A 17,347-nucleotide genomic window follows, 5' to 3' on the forward strand; every position below is an offset into this window, starting at 1 on the left:
AACATCCTCTTTGCATCTACCTTGTCAAGCACCCTCATAATCTTATACGTAGAAGGTTAAGGGTTGATTGGATTGAGGTTTTCAGGATTTTGAATGGAATTGATAGGGTAGATAAACTTTTCCCACTGATGGGAGACTCTAGGACAAGGGGACACAACCTTAAAATCAGAGCCAGGCCATTCAGGGGAGAAGGAAACGCTGCTTCACACAAAGGGTGGTAAGGAGGTGTAGAACTCAAACAGCAGTAAATGTTAGCTCAATTAATCATTTCAAATTTGAGATTGATATCTTTTAATACCCTTAGCTAGCAAAAATCTATGGAGCCAAGGCAGGTAGATGGAGTTGGGATATAGATCAGCCATGATCTCAGAGAATGATGGAACAGGCAGGGGGGAGGGGGTTGAAAGGCCTATTCCAGTTCCTAAGTTGAGTTTTAAGGAGCGTCTTAAAAAAAGGAGAGGGCAGTATAGAGTTGGATGGTTTAGGGAGGGACAGTGATACAAAACACATGCATTTCTAAGAATTAAATTGTGCAGCTTTCTTTGACACGAACTAAAAACACAACTGAAGTAAATTATGGAAAATATTTTATTTTCTGCCCATGAGTTTGGCTTTTTAAACAGTATATACTGGTCAGTATTCAGGAGAGTGTTAAACTGTTCTGATCAGAAAACTGTTACAAAACAAACTATAAACTTTTAAAGCAACTTATGGAAACATGACAGACATCTGCAGTCACTGGACCACGATCCACATTTTTTTCCCACAATAGATTTCAAAGAAATAAAGTTAAACAAAGGACTACATATTGTTCAAATAAAATTTATTTTCTCAGTATATTTTGCAAAAGTTGTCTTGAATCGATACTTCTGACTAGTCCATGCTAGCAAAACGAGAGGACAGCAAGCTTATTTTTCATCGTATCAATCATTTCAAAATAGTGTCTTCACTGGCTGTAATGAGAGATGAATTTACTGTTATGTATATATACACACACACAAATTAATTTTTTTTTTTTTAAACCTGGTTAAATGTGCTTAAAGGGGTGTTAGCACGAGAAAATGTGTCACTACCATATTAGACACTGTCAGTATCACTGCCATATTGAGTATTCAGTGCCAGTATCAAATTTTCCCCAGACAGATACAGGTTAAAGCTCCTCTACTCCTCCACCCCACCCAGCCTCCAACCTTTGACAAGACGTTCAGATTCCATGGCTCTCTGACTGAGGGGTAGCTTTATGCTGTGAAAAATAGCACAACCAGACAGATGAGACTTCCATCAACCCTTGTCTAATCAACAATTTATATTTATATAAAAGCACCTTTACATAGAATAACATCCCAAGATACTTCACAGAAGCAAAATCAGACAGAAAGCGACGTTGAAATCGAAAGGAGATATTTGGAAGGATGACTATTAGCTTGGAAAAAAAGGTGGGTTTTAAATACAGTCTTAAAAAGGAGAGGGAGCTGGAGAGGGCAGAGAGTGATTTTCAGAGATTAGGGCCTAGATGGCTGAAATCACTGCCACCAATGGTGCAGTGAAGTTAGTGGGATTTACAAGGGGCCAGAGTTGGAAGAACGCAGAGTTCTGCAAGGGTTATAGCGCTAGAGATGGTTGCAGAAATAGGAAAGGGCGAGGCCAAGAAGCGATCCGAACACGAGGATGAGAATTTTTAATTTGATACATTGGGGAACTGGGAGCCAATGTAGGTTAGCGCACACGGGGGTAATGAGCGAGTGGGATTTGGTGCAAGATGGGATATGGGCAGCAGAGTTTTGGAGGAGTTCAAATTTATGGAGGGTGGTAAGCTGTCCAGGAGAGCATTGGAATAGTCGAGTCTGGAGGTAACAAATGCATGATGAGGGTTTCAGCAGCAGATGGGCTGAGGCAGGGCGGAAATGTGCGTTATGAGAGGTTGAAATAGGTGGTCATTGTAATGGAGAGGATATGGGGTTGGAAGCTCAGCTCGGGGTCAAATGGGGTGCAGAGGTTGTGAATAGACTTGGTTCAACCCAAGACAGCGGGCAGGAAGAGAGATGGAATCGGTGGAAAAGTTACAGATTTATGGTGGGGGCCAAAGACAATGTGAGGAAATGATACTTCAATTGTACAGAGCCTTGGTCAGATCCCATCTGGAGCACTGCGTTTAGTTTTGGGCACCAAACCTCAGGAAGGATCTATTAGCTTTGGAAGAGATATAGCATTGGTTCACCAGACTGGTCTTGTAGTCCCTGGAGTTTAGAAGGTTAAGGGGTTTAAAATGATAAAAGGATTTGATAGGGTAGATATATAGAAGCCATTTCCTCTGGTGGTAGAATTCAAAACAAGGGGCATAATCTTAAAATTAGAGCTGAGCCATTTAGGAGTGAAAGCAGAAGCACTTTTTTCACACAAAGGGTAGTGGAAATCTGGAACATGCTCCCCAAAAAGCTTGTGGATGCAGGGACAACTGAAATGTTCAAGACTGAGATCGATAAGATTTGTTGTGTCAAGATATATGGTGCTAAGGCAGGTAAATGGAATTGAGTACAAATCAACAACTTGTATTTATATAGCACCTTTAATATAGTGAAATGTCCCAAGGCACTTTATAGGAGTATTCTGAGATAAAAAATTTGACAGAGCCACACAAGTAGAAATTAGCGCAGGTGACCAAAAACTTGGTCAAAAACGCATGTTTTAATGTGCATCTTGAAGGAGGAGAGGTAGAGAGGCAGAGAGGTTTAGGCAGCTTGGGGCCTAGTCAACAGAAGGCACAGCCACCAATGGTTAAGCGATTATAATCAGGGATGCTCAAGAGGGCAGAATAGGGCAGAATTAGAGGAGCGCAGACATCTCAGGGGTTTGTGGGACTGGAGATTACAGAGATGGGGAGGGGCGAGGCCATGGAGGGATTTGAAAATAAGGAAATCAGCCACAATTTAATGAAATGGCAGAACAGGTTCGAGGGCTGAATGACCTACTCGTGTTCCTACGTTCATAATATAAAATTACACAAAATACATTCCTAGTGATGTACAACTCTTGCTTTCCATAACTGGGCACCAATACATAAAGTTGAGTTCCAGTGGCATGGAGACAATATTTTTTTTTTCAAATACCTTCTGCTAATTGTTTCGCAATGCGTTCAAGCTCCTCTCGCTTCTTTTTCTCTTCACCCTCAATTCTCCTCTCCTCTTCTGCAATAGGCTTCAGATAATCTTCGTTGCAAAATAGACAAATATGAACAGTTAAGCCTCTTTCTAAATGAACTGTCCTAACAATGTTAAGAATTTTCCATTTTCATCTTTTGTTTCCTAAAGTAGGAATTCCAATTCTCTGCCAGTTTCAACCAATGCAATTATCATTTGTTTACATACTGTGACTAATTGTTGGATTATCACCCAAGGAGTGAATGAAAAAGTGCAGCAAAACCTAGATTTAACTAAGAAGTCATGCCAACTTCAAGCTTAGCTTTCCATATGGTTAGGAAAAGCCAGCAATTTGTTCCAGGCCTTCAGAAAACTGTAATTCGGCATTCAGAACAAGACAATCTCAGATTCTTACCATATCGCTTCTTGCCATAGAAGACACCGACCAGCAATGCTGAGTACCTAGCCATCTGCAACAGAATATAGTACAAGCTTACTGAAGCAGTAAAACAAGAACATAAGAAATAGAAGCAGAGAGTAGGCCATGCGGCCACTCGAGCTTGCTCTGCAATCTCCAGAAACAAATCCCCACCAAATATGTATAAACACAATGGACCAGAATTTGCAGCAGCAGGGCATCTCACAGCATGCCAGTTAGTCAGATTTGCCTCTGCACCCTTCAGCTCAAACATTTCTGCCACAAAGGGTGCTGAAAGTGCAAGCTGATGACAGCGCATTGAGGGAGTCAAGGCTTAAGGGATCTGAGTGAAGGAAAGCAACAGGATATCGCCTTAACCAGTGAGATTTAAGAATTGAGAAATAAACACAGGAAGGAACATGAATTAAAGGGGGTGAACTGACTATCAAATTAGGTACAAAAAAGAGACATGGAAAAAATAAATTTTAAAATTTGACTTTTTTAAAAAAAATCTTAAGGAATGAGACTCCACACATGCAATACAGGTTGGAACTCCCTTATCTGGAACCATCCCTCGTGCGGCACCATTCCCGACCACCGGGTGGCACATGCGCAGAACTCCGACTTGAACAAATTGAAGTCCTTCCTCGCTGCTGACTCCTGCAATCGCTGGCCTGACCCTGCCACCACTGCCCCCTCCATCCCATGATCTCTAGGTCATATTCCCAGCCCCAAGCCAGCCAGCCCTGATATCCCCTTGCTCAGTACCAATTTAACGTGACCACCCCTCGGCCGGAAAAATCCATCATCAAGAACAGGCCAGGTCCCGAGGGTTCCGGATAAAGGAGGTTCAACCTGTAGTTAATTTTCGGTGCCAGAGGTTGATTGACAGTAATTAACAGTCATCACATTATTAAAAGGGTACATACTTGTAATGACTAGACTTAAATTTGTGGCAGGGTTAATGGCCAAATAAAACTAGTTTTTTTTTTTAAAAACAGGGGTGGGCGAGTGGGTGTAAGGACGAAATGCCTTTTTCGCAAAGCTAACACACAATTCGGACAGCATCCTTTGCTATGCTGCTATTTTGACAACAAATCCTGGCCCAATATTCCAGATTCTCACTCCTCCCCCTAGAAGATATTGATTTGAAATGCTTCTTCACACAAGACTGCACAAAAACAGTGCGCCTACTTGTGCTGTTGGAACAAATATGAAAGGTTCTGACAACATACAAATGCTTCAATGAGGAGTTCTTGGGATGAAATCATTGAAAGTTTGTCATATCAGATGAAAGCAGAGTTTTCATGCCTCAAACAACATTTCTGTAGTGTTATTAATTTTTATATAACTTTAGACAGAATGTGAATTTAAAATAGACTTCAGTTACCTGTAGTTAAGAGTGTTAATTTGCTTTGGTGTTGGATGTGAAAAACAATACTCAACACTGTTCAGATATCTGCATTTGCGAGGAGACAACGGAGCTATTCAGTCCCCCTCGTTAATATTTCCTGTATTTATAAATTAGCTACATCAGAGATTACCTCATGTTTCTGAAATACTAAATGTAGATATAAATCACATCCCCAACTTTAATTACTCCACCATTGGCAGCCATGTCTTCAACTGTCTAGGTGCTAACATTATAAATCTCTCCACCTTACTCTCCACTTTTAAGACAGTCCTTAAAACCTACATAAGTCTAAGCTTTAGGTCATCTGTCCTAATATCTCATATTGCTCAGTGTCAAATTTTGTCTGATAAGATTCCTGTAAAGCACTTTGGGATATTTTACTACATTAAAGGCGCTTTAAAAATGCAAGTTGTTATAGATGGAGAAGACAACTCATTGGGCTGGAGTTTGCTGGAACGGGGCACCTCATGACCCAGTTAGTTATTTTTTTTATCCTGCACCCTTCAGCTCAAATTTGTTTGCCCCTGCAAATTGCTGGAAGTGCAAGATGATGACAGCACAGCAAGGGAAACAGGACAGCTGGGACCTTGGTGAATGATGAGACCAACAGTCTATCTCCTCAGAGATTTTAAGGATTGAGAAATAAACACAGGAAGGTCAGAGAAGGATGGTGAATTAGAGTGGGTAAATTCAGTGTCAAATCAGGTACTGAAGAGAAATAAAGACAGGGAAAGAAAAATGTTGGATTGAGAAAAAAGGTAAAGTAAGAAAAAACCTTCAACAATTCACTACCTGAAGGAATGAGATTCCACACTTATAATTGTTCAATTTCAGAGGTTGATTGGCAGTAATGTCATTAAAAGAGTACTTACTAGACTTAATTTTGTGATGAGTTTAATGGGTAATTAATGTGCAAATACAGCAACTTCATGAAACTCATGGGATGGTTAAGGGCACTGTACCATTTTCACAAAACTAAAGGAGCAGTGCTGTCCGTCCAGTACTGTGACAATTTGTAATTCAGGGTTTATCTTTTCCTCGCCATGTTACTGGCCAATTTGCTTATTAATAATGGCTTGCAGTTCTATTTTCATCAAACTTCAGCCCAATATGGTCTAGTAACTGGGCTATCAAGGACAATTCAAAAGTCGAAATGCCAAAATGGATTGTTTTAGGATGCAAAGGATGAGACTTCAATAACGTGCGTTCTGCACATTGATGTGCAATGTCAACATTTTGCATATCTTTGACCTTGGGTGCTGAAAGCTGTCTGAGTAAGGCAGCAAATTGTACAGTATTGTACAGAATTTTCCACAAGGCATTTAGCTCCAGGTTTTGACTGCCTAGATCCAACTAAGGTGGCAAAGAGGAGCCCTATGAAAATCAATTGTCTTCAAAGACTCTGATCCCCCGCTCCCCTTCCTCGGCCCTGTTCTCCCCCCCCCCGGGCGCAATCACCTCCACCACACACACCCAGTATCCCCGGGCCCGTGTCCCTGTCCCAAGGTCCTGCTCTGACCTTAGAGCTCAGGATCCGCTAGGCCCGGGCGCAAGCGGCGCGACGCCCCATCTCTGCCTGCCTTGATTCCCGCCGCTCCCCCTACCTTGATAAAAGGCGACACCTGCACCGGAGGAACCATAGCGACCGTCGCTGAGCGCCCACAGGCAAAGGCCGCAGAACCAAAGAAGGAAACGCCGGGCGATGTCACACGTCATCACGCCCGGCAGGCGGGGCGAGTGGCGCGCCTTACGTCATCACGCCCGGCAGGCGGGGTGAGTGGCGTGTCCTGATTGGCCAGAAGTTTTGTCCCGCGCAAGTTGTCTCTACAGCTGCAACACAAAAAAAATCACAAAAAAAAGGGCATGTGAAAAGTGTTTAAAGTGTCCCCCAGATCGGGGGGGGCACTTGATTTAATGTTTAATTTTGTCTCCTTAAAAGAGTTGTCTCTACGGCTGCTGGAAAGACTCAAGCCAGGCGGGTAGTTCACCTGCAGCAGCTGAAGGCGTGCCTCTTTTTGTTTCATTGCAGTCATTAATGGCTGGTGCCATCCCCAATTCAAAGGTAGCATGTGCACCCTTAAGCTATCTCTACTACACTTAGAACAACAACAACTTATATTTATATAGCACATTTAACGTAGTGAAACGTCCCAAGGCGCTTCACAGGAGTATTATGAGATAAAAGATTTGACACTGAGCCACGTAAGGAGAAATTAGCGCAGATGACCAAAAACGTGGTCAGAGAGGTATGTTTTAAGGAGCATCTTGAAGGAAGAAAGAGGTAAAGAGGTGGAGAAATTTAGCTAAGGAATTCCAGAGCTTAGGGCCTTGGCAGTCCAAAGTGCAAATATTTTAGCAAATAATGAGGCAGAAAATAGTACGAAAGCAGTCAGATGATTTTTTTTCAAAAGCAAAATACTGCGGATACTGGATGGAGAACATGGGGACATAGAGAGCGTGGGGACATAGAGAACATAAGAATATAGGGCTCCTTTAACTTTTTTTCCCCATTACCATCTCATTTTGCTTTGTACCATCATACCCTTTGTCATTTAATTACTCCTGCCTTCCACTCTATCACATACCTTCCCTTTCGTTCTTTCCTCCCCCACCTTACCCTGCACACGCTTAAAATCGGTTACATCGCTAACTTTTTCCAGTTCTGACAAAGGGTCATCAACCTGAAACGTTAACTCTGTTTCTTGCTCTGCAGATGCTGCCTGACCTGCTGAGTATTTTCAGATGATTTTTCCAGTTTGATATTTTATGGATCAGAAAAGCTGTTTTCTTTTCTTGAATGTCTTTCCCTGGTAATTTATTCACTTTGTTCCTTGTGCAAGTTTCTGTATGTGTGAATTATGTACGCACACACATTATGCTATCTGGTCTCCGGATTCCAAAAGGGACTGTGCCTGTAGGTGTGGCTCCCACCCTTCACGAGACCTTGCTCTGCCTGCTGCCTGATTCCACTGGTCCTGCTAGCTCCCATTGTGGCCAACATCAATATGTTTGCCCTAAATTACTCCCCCGCCTCACTTTGCAGTAGTTGCTGCTGATATCTCGAGCCCATTCCACCCCACTGGCTCTTGGTGCTGCCTCTCACTCCCTCCTCAAATACGCTACTGGCCTGAATTCCTTCTCCTGCTCAGCCTGATCACTTCCTGTGACTTTTCTAACTGCCCCCGCCAGTGCTCTACTCCTGCTAGAGGCTTCTCCACAGTCTATTGCAGAATCATAGAATAGTGCAGCACAGAAGGATGCCATTTGGCCCATCGAGTCTTTACCGGCTCGTTCGAAGAACAATTCGGTTAGTCCCACTCCCCCGCTCTTTCCCCATATCCTTGCAATTCTTTCTCCTTCAAGTATTTATCCAATTCCCCTATGGCGGCTACTATTGACTGCATCCACCACCCTATCAGATAGTGCATTCCAAATCCTAACCACTCATTACATTAAAAAGTTGTTTCGCGTGGTGCCTAATTCTTTTGCCAATCACCTTAAATCTGTGCCCTCTGGTTATCAACCCTTCAACCATTGGAAGCAAATTCTCTTTCTTTACTCTATCTAAACGCTTCATGATTTTAAACACCTCTATCAAATCTCCTCTTAGCCTTCTCTGCTCCGAGGAGAACAACCCCAGCTTCTCCAGTCTATCCACGTAACTGTAATCACTCATCCCTGGAACCATTCTAATAAATCTCTTGTGTACCCTCTCCAAAGCTTTTACGTCCGTCCCAGAATTGGGCACAATGCTCCAGTTGGGACTGAACTAGTGTTTTATTTAGGTTTAATATAACCTCCTGGCTTTTATGCTCTATGCCTCTATTTATAAAGCCCAGGATCCCATATCTTCATTAACTGCTTTGTTAACCTGTCCTGCTGCCTTCAAAGGTTTGTTCATGAGCAGCCCCCAAGTCTCTCTCTTCTTGCACCCCCTCTAAAATTGTATCATTTAGCATGTATTGTTTCTCCTCATTCTTCCTACTAAAGTGTATCACCTCATCCTTTTCTGCGTTGAACGTCATCTGCCATGTGTCCTTCCATTTCACCAGCCCGTCTATGTCCTCTTGAAGTCTATGACTATCTTCCTCACTGTTTACTACACTTCTAAGTTTCGTGTCATCTGCAAATTTCATAATTGTGCCCTGTACACCAAGTGCAAGTCATTAATTTATATCAAAAATACCAATGCTCCTAGTACTGAACCTTGGGGAACTTTACTGTATATCTCACTCCAATCCAAAACACAGCCATTCACCATTACTCTCTGTTTTCTATCCTTTAGCCAATTTTCTATCCATGCTGCTACTGTCTCTTGTATCCCATGAGCTTCAATTTTGCTAATAAGCCTAATATGAGGTAATTTATCAAAAGCTTTTGAAAGTCCATATACACAACATATACACTTCCCTCATCCATCCTCTCTGTTGCCTCATTAAAAAACTCAATGAAGTTAGTCAAACAGGATTTGCGCTTAACAAATCTGTGCTGGCTCTCCTTTCTTAGTCCATGCTTGTCTAAGTGGCTGTTAATTTTCTCCCGTGTTATTGCTTCGAAAAGCTTCCCTACCACCAATGTTAAACTGACTGGCCTGTAATTGTTTATCCTTCTCCCCATTTTTGAACAAGGGTCTCAGTTTTGCAATCCTCCAGTCCTTTGGTACCAACCATGTATCTAAGGAAGATTTGAAGATCGTGGCCAGCACCTCTGAAACTTTTACCCTTACTTCCCTCAGCAACCTAGGATGCATCCTGTTATATATGTAAACTTGTATATACTCTGTACAGCCACCAGAGGGCTCATCCCCTGGAGTCCCAAGGGATCCCATAATCTCTTGGGAGCACAGGTATTTAAGGAGGCCTCACAGGTTGGAGAGGCACTCTGGAGACCTGCAATAAAAGACTACGGTCACACTTTACTTTGAGCTCACAGTGTTCAGTCTGACTCTTTCTCCATGCTTAACAACTGGCAACGAGATACAGATAGCGAACCCAAAGATGCAGAGAACAGTGGGCATCCTGGAGAAATTCTCGGAGAGAGATGATTGGGAAACTTTTGTGGAGCGACTTGACCAATACTTCGTAGCCAATGAGCTAGATGGGGAAGAGAGCGCTGCCAAACGAAGGGCGATCCTCCTCACCGCCTGTGGGGCACCAACATTTGGCCTCATGAAGAATCTGCTCACTCCAGCGAAACCCACGGAGAAATTGTTCGACGATTTGTGCACATTGGTCCTGGAGAATTTGAACCCAAAGGAAAGCGTTCTGATGGCGAGGTACCGGTTCTACACCTACAAAAGCTCTGAAGGCCAGGAAGTGGCAAGTTATATCAACAAGCTAAGATGCCTTGCAGGACATTGTGAATTTGAAGGACATTTGGAGCACATGCTCAGAGACTTTTTCGTACTTGGCATTGGCCACGAAACCATACTTTGCAAACTTTTTACTGTAGAGACCCCAACCTTGAGTAAGGCCATAGCGATAGCCCAGGCGTTCATTGCCACCAGTGATAATACAAAGCAAATCTCACAGCACACAAGTGCTGCCACAAGTACTGTGAACAAAGTGATGTTGTTTTCAAATTGTAACGTACAGGGCAGGTCACACATAGCTGCAGCTGCACGTCTGCAGATGACTCAGAGTCCACCATCAAGGGTGATGAATGCAAGGCCATTAACACCTTGCTGGCACTGTGGGGGTGATCATCGTTTCCATTCATGCTGATTCAAAGAGTACGTTTGCAAGAGCTGTGGAACAATGGGACACCTCCAATGAGTGTGCAGGCGAGCTGCAAATCCTGTTAAACCTGCAAACCACCATGTTGCAGAGGAGGACAGATCCACGGAGGATCACGACGAACTAGAGCCTCAGACCGAGGAGGCAGAGGTAAATGGGGTGCACACATTCACCACGAATTGTCCCCCGATAATGCTGAATGTTGAACTAAATGGATTCCCGGTGTCAATGGAGCTGGACACGGGTGCGAGCCAGTCCATCATGAGCAAAAAGACTTTTGAAAGATTGTGGTGCAACAAGGCCTCAAAACCAGTCTTAACTCCAGTTTGCATGAAACTAAGAACTTACACAAAAGAACTGATTCCTGTAATCGGCAGTGCTACCATAACGATCCCCTATGATGGAGCACTGCACAAGCTACCACTCTGGGTGGTACCGGGCGATGGTCCTATGCTGCTCGGCAGGAACTGGCTGGGAAAGATATGCTGGAACTGGGACGACATTCGAGCGCTATCGCCCGCTGTTGACACTACGTGTGCCCAGGACTTAAGCAAATTTCCTTTGCTGTTCGAACCAGGCATCAGGAGAGTCCAAGGAGCAAAAGTGCAGATCCACCTAATTCCGGGAGCACGCCCATCCATCACAAGGCGAGAGCAGTACCGTACATGATGAGGGAAAGGGTAGAGGTCAAGCTGGACTGGCTGCAAATAGATGGCATCATTTCACCGATCAACGAGTGGGCCAGTCCTATTGTCCCAGTCTTCAAGGGAGACGGCACCGTCAGAATCTGTGGCGATTACAAAGTAATTATCAATCGTTTCTCCCTGCAGGACCAATACCCACCACCAAAAGCCGACAACCTCTTTGCAACGCTGGCGGGAGGAAAGATGTTCACAAAGCTGGATCTGACTTCAGTCTAGATGACGCAGGAACTGGAGGAATCATCAAAGGCCCTTGTCATGTATTCAACCAGCATTGTAATCCATGTATAATCTGACCTAAGTTGTACACTGTGAGAACAATGACCACTAGGTGGTAAACTTGTGGGAGACACTCCTAACCTGGACCTTCAGATATAAAAGGGGAAGCTCCACCCACTTCCATCACTTGAGTGCTATGGAATAAAGGATAGGTCACAGACTGACCTTCTCTCAAGCATGGGCCTCGTGTGCATTTATACTGTATAGTAAGGACGTATCAATGGCGACGAGAAATTGGGATTTAAACCACGCGAGCATGGCCACGAGCAGAACAGACGAGAGGTACTGTGTTAAGGAATAGTTGGGACAGAGATTCAACATTGTTAAAGCAGCACACAGTTCTCCAGGCAGACAAGGGCAGTCGGGCATGCCCCAACATGTAGTTGAACCCAGAGGGGGAGTTCGACAGAGACAATGGCAAGCTGAACGGCGATTCACGCCATTGCAAGGGACAATGCGGCCAGTAATGGGGCCATCAACACCTGTTAATGGCGCACTCAAAGACAATAACAGGGGCAGTCAGGGACGATCGACTGGCAAGGGACCTTTTGTTTCAAACAGCAGCTCATGTTGGAGGCGTGGAGGCACACACTCAGCCGGAGTTTGCAGAGCTGAGCAAAATACCTGCAGAAATTGCAGAAATGAACGCTGGGGGAAATCGCTGGAAGCTGAAGTTCAGCGAGTTCATGTGGAGCACGTATACAGTTCATACACCAGGATGCTACCGATAATGATGAAAGTGCTCCTCAATGGCATCCCAGTACCAATGGAGCCAGACATGGGGGCCAGCCAGTCGCTGATGGGTATCAAACAGTTCGAAAAGTTGTGGGCAACCAAGGCCAAGAGGCCAAAATTATCGCCGATTGACGCACAGCTACGGACATATATAAAGCAGATCATTCCGGTGCTAGGCAGCGCCATGGTAGTCGTGACCCACAAAGATTCGGAGAACAGGTTGCCACTCTGGATTGTCCCGGGGGACGGTCCCGCACTACTGGGGAGGAGTTGGCTTGCTGTCATGAACTGGAAATGGGGCGATGTCAATGCAATTTCCTCTATGGAGCGAGTATCATGCTCACAGATCCTGGACAAATTTGACTCATTATTTCAACACAGCATTGGCACTTTCATGGGGGCCAAGGTAGTGATTCACATAAACCCGGACGCCAGGCCAGTACACCACAAGGCCAGAGCAGTGCCGTACGTGATGCGGGAAAAGATAGAAAGCGAATTGGACCGCCTGCTGAGGGAAGGCATCATCTCGCCAGTCGAATTCAGTGACTGGGCAAGCCCGATTGTGCTGGTGCTCAAGGCGGATAGGTCGGTCAGGATATGTGGCGATTACAAGGCCACCATCAATCGAGTGTCACTCCAAGACCAGTACCCGCTACCGAGAGCGGAGGACCTCTTTGCAACGCTATCCGGTGGCAAACTTTTTTCAAAATTAGACCTGACCTCAGCTTACATGACCCAGGAGCTGGCGAGTGAGTCGAAGAAGCTGACCACCATCACGACACACAAGGGGTTGTTTGAGTACAACAGGTGTCCGTTTGGGATTCGCTCGGCCGCCGCGATCTTCCAACGAAATATGGAAAGCCTCCTCAAGTCGATTCCAGGGCCATTGGTTTTTCAGGACGACATCCTCATCATGGGTTACGATACTGAAGAACACCTCCACAACCTGGAGGAGGTGCTACGCAGACTGGACTGGGTAGGTCTGCGACTGAAAAAGGCGAAGTGCGTCTTCCTAGCTCCAGAGGTAGAATTCCTGGGAATGAGGGTAGCAGCAGACGGGATCAGCCCTACTGCGTCCAAGACGGAAGCGATCCAGAGAGCACCCAGACCCCGCAACACAACGGAACTGCGTTCATTCCTGGGGCTTCTGAACTATTTTGGTAACTTTCTTCCCAAATTGAGCACACTGCTAGAGCCGCTACACGTGCTCCTACGTAAATGGGTCTGGGGGGACAGCCAGGAAAAGACTTTTAATAGAGCACGCAATTTGTTATGTTCCAACAATCTGTTAACGTTATATGACCCATGTAAGAAACTTGTTTTAACGTGCGATGCGTCGTCCTATGGTGTCGGGTGTGTGTTGCAGCATGTCAATGCCAAGGGTCAGTTACAGCCGGTAGCTTATGCCTCCAGAAATCTGTCCCAGGCAGAAAGGGGCTACGGGATGGTAGAAAAGGAGGCGCTCACATGTGTATATGTGGTAAAGAAAATGCACCAGTACCTGTTTGGCAGGAAATTTGAGCTGGAGACAGATCACAAACCCCTAACGTCCCTTTTGGCCGATAACAAAGCCATAAATGCAAACGCATCGGCCCACATACAGAGGTGGGCACTCACGTTAGCTGCCTATGACTACACTATTCGGCACAGCCCGGGCACCGAAAACTGCGCCAATGCACTCAGCAGACTCCCACCAGCCACCACTGAGGGGGCTACCGAGCATACTGCTGAGATGGTCATGGCTGTTGAAGCTTTCGGAAGCGAAGGCTCACCCATGACAGCCCATCAGATTAAATTCTGGACAAATAGAGACCCGCTATTGTCTCTAGTCAAGAAATGTGTCCTGAATGGGGACTGGGCAGCCACGTACAGGGCATGCCCTGAGGAATTTAAACCATTTCACAGGCGCAGGGATGAACTCTCGATTCAAGCTGATTGCCTACTGTGGGGAAACCACGTAGTCATGCCCCAGATGGGCAGAGAGGTGTTCATCAGACAACTCCACAAGGAGCCCCCGGGCATTGTCACGATGAAGGCACTTGCCAGGACACACGTTTGGTGGCCAGGGATAGACGCAGATCTGGAACTTTGTGTTCGCAGGTGCAACACATGTGCCCAGCTGGGTAATGCGCCCAGGGAAGTCCCCCTTACCCCCTGGCCATGGTCCGCCAAGCCTTGGTCACGCATCCATGTGGACTACGCAGGTCCTTTCATGGGAAAAATGTTTTTGGTTGTAGTAGACGCCTACTCCAAATGGATCGAGTGTGACATTTTAAATTCAAGCACATCCTCTGCCACGGTAGAAAGTCTACGGGCAATGCTCGCCGCCCACAGTCTACCGGACATCTAGGTCAGCGACAATGGCCCGTGCTTCACAAGTACTGAATTCCAGGACTTCATGGCAGGTAATGGAATTAACCATGTTAGAGCGGCACCGTTCAAGCCGACATCAAACGGCCAGGCAGAACGAGCAGTGCAGATAATCAAACAGGGGATGCTCAGATTCCAAGGGGGTTCCCTACAATGCCGCTTATCACGCCTCCTGTTGGCCTACAGATCTCGACCACACTCGCTCACAGGGGTTCCACCCGCAGAGCTGTGAATGAAAAGGACGCTCAAAACCCGGTTATCCCTTATACACCCCACCATGAAAGAAATTGTCGAGAGCAGGCGCCAGTCACAATATGACTACCATGACAGGAATGCGAGGGTGCGATGTATTGATGTAAATGACCCTGTTTTTGTCCTCAACTACGCTGCAGGGCCCAAATGGCTTGCAGGCACTGTGGTTGCCAAAGAGGGAAATAGGATTCTGGTAGTTAAACTTACCAATGGACAAATCTGCCGCAAACATGTGGATCAAACAAAAAGGAGGTTCAGCAACCCCATAGAAGAAGCAGAGGAAGAACACGATATAGAGTTCACTCCTCCACAGGTGACCGAACACAGGAACCAAAGGGAGGAGAGCCCAGTCACTATGGACAGTCCGGAGGCCTGAGGCACCGCAAACAGCAGACACTCAGGCCAGCGCCCAACAACCGGAGCCCCAACTCAGGCGCTCTACAAGAGAGCGTAAACCACCAGAGAGACTCAACCTGTGATCCCAATAAGACTTTGGGGGGGGAGGTGATGTCATGTATTCAATCAGCATTGTAACCCATCTATAATCTGATCTAAGTTGTACACTGAGAACAATGACCACTAGGTGGTGAACTTGTGGGAGACACTCCTAATCTGGACCTTCAGATATAAAAGGGGAAGCTCCACCCACTTCCATCACTTGAGTGCTATGGAATAAAGGATAGGTCACAGACTGACCTTCTCTCAAGCATGGGCCTCGTGTGCATTTATACTGTATAGTAAGGACGTATCAGCCTTCACCTGCATCGACATGCACAAAGGTCTTTTTGTTTATAACAGATGCCCGTTTGGAATTCAATCAGCGGCGGCGATATTCCAGAGAAACATAGAAAGCTTACTGAAGTCGTTCCTGCACACCGTGGTCTTCCAGGACGACATTTTGGTCACAAGTCGGAACACAGTCGAGCATCTGCAGAACTTGGAGGAGGTTCTTAGTCGACTCAACCGCGTGGGGCTCAGGTTAAAACACTCGAAGTGCGTTTTCCTGGCGCCTGAAGTGGAGTTCCTGGGAAGGAGGATTGCGGCGGATGGCATCAGGCCCACCAACACAAAGATGGAGGCAATCGAGAACGCACCGAGGCCACAGAATATAACAGAGCTGCGGTCGTTTCTGGGACTCCTGAACTACTTTGGTAACTTCTTACCAGGTCTCAGCATACTGTTAGAACCACTGCATGTCTTACTACGAAAAGGGGGCGAATGGGTTTGGGGCAAAAGCCAAGAAAATACCTTTGTAAAAGCGAGAAAATTGTTATGCTCAAACAAATTGTTTGTGTTGTATGATCCATGTAAGCGTTTGGTACTAGCATGTGATGTGTCGTCATATGGCGTTGGGTGTGTATTGTAACAAGCTAATGATTCCGCAAACTGCAACCGGTTGCTTATGCATCCAAGAGTCTGTCTAAGGCTGAGAGAGCCCACAGCATGATTGAGAAAGAAGCGTTAGTGTGTGTCTATGGGGGTAAAGAAAATTATCAATACCTGTTTGGGCTAAAATTCAAATTGGAAACTGACCATAAACCACTTATATCCCTGTTTTCCGAGAGTACAGGGATAAATACCAACGCACCGGCCCGCATCTAGAGATGGGCATTCACGTTGTCCGCATACAACTTCGCCATCCGCCACAGGCCAGGCACAGAAAACTGCGCCGATGCTCTCAGTAGGCTGCCATTGTCCGCCACAGGGGGGGTGGAAATGGCTCAGCCCGCAGATCTAGCCATGGTAATGGAAGTATTTGAGAGTGAGCAATCACCCGTCACTGCCCGGCAGATCAAAACCTGGACAAGCCAGTACCCCTTATTATCTCTAGCCAAAAGCTGTGTGCTTCACAGGAGCTGGTCCAGTGTCCCAGTGGAAATGCAGGAAGAGATAAAGCAAGACACCTTCATCAATGACCTCCACAGTACCCACCCAGGCATCGTAATGATGAAAGCGATAGCCAGATCCCACGTGTGGTGGCCCGGTATCGATGCGGACTTAGAGTCCTGCGTTCACAGATGTAATACATGCTCGCAGTTAAGGAATGTACCCAGGGAGGCGCCGCTAAGTTTATTGTCTTGGCCCTCCAAACCGTGGTCTAGGGTACACAGCGACTATGCAGGCCCGTTCTTGGGTAAAGTGTTCCTTGTGGTCGTAGACACATATTCCAAGTGGATTGAATGTGAGATAATGTCAGCTAGCATGTCCGCTGCCACTACTGAAAGCCTGCGGGCCATGTTTGCCACTCATGGCTTACTCGATGTCCTGGTGAGCGACAACGAGCCATGTTTTACCAGTGCTGAGTT

The 17,347-nt window shown here is 45.8% G+C and overlaps 2 protein-coding genes across 2 annotated transcripts in view; one reads left to right on the forward strand and one right to left on the reverse strand.

Annotated features, from left to right (window-relative positions):
* Positions 1–570: 570 nt before the first annotated feature.
* Positions 571–6,697, reverse strand: LOC139234939 (ATP synthase subunit e, mitochondrial-like). The gene is made up of 4 exons (XM_070865893.1): positions 6,574–6,697; positions 3,553–3,607; positions 3,108–3,206; positions 571–953 (listed from the first exon to the last, which is right to left on the reverse strand). The coding sequence occupies exons 1-4, from the start codon at positions 6,607–6,609 to the stop codon at positions 928–930; spliced, it is 216 nt and encodes a 71-aa protein (XP_070721994.1). The 5' UTR covers positions 6,610–6,697; the 3' UTR covers positions 571–927.
* A 152-nt stretch (positions 6,698–6,849) lies between these two features.
* Positions 6,850–17,347, forward strand: part of LOC139234940 (myosin light chain 5-like) — a 38,185-nt gene continuing 27,687 nt past the window's right edge. Inside the window, exon 1 of the mRNA XM_070865909.1 lies at positions 6,850–7,031. Coding sequence (XP_070722010.1) covers positions 7,005–7,031 — 27 coding nt within the window. The 5' untranslated portion in view covers positions 6,850–7,004. The remainder of the gene's footprint in view (positions 7,032–17,347) is intronic.

Source organism: Pristiophorus japonicus, chromosome 2 (genome assembly GCF_044704955.1).
Source record: "Pristiophorus japonicus isolate sPriJap1 chromosome 2, sPriJap1.hap1, whole genome shotgun sequence".
NCBI classification, from domain to species: Eukaryota; Metazoa; Chordata; class Chondrichthyes; family Pristiophoridae; genus Pristiophorus; species Pristiophorus japonicus.

What these genes read in the sequence shown, in the direction of transcription:
- LOC139234939 (XM_070865893.1), bottom strand. Translation starts at nt 6,609, where the DNA reads ATGGTTCCTCCGGTGCAGGTGTCGCCTTTTATCAAG. An exon ending in AGGTGTCGCCTTTTATCAAG is followed by an intron (nt 3,608 to 6,573) that starts GTAGGGGGAGCG and finishes ATTCTGTTGCAG; the next exon opens with ATGGCTAGGTACTCAGCATT. An exon ending in CTATGGCAAGAAGCGATATG is followed by an intron (nt 3,207 to 3,552) that starts GTAAGAATCTGA and finishes TTTGCAACGAAG; the next exon opens with ATTATCTGAAGCCTATTGCA.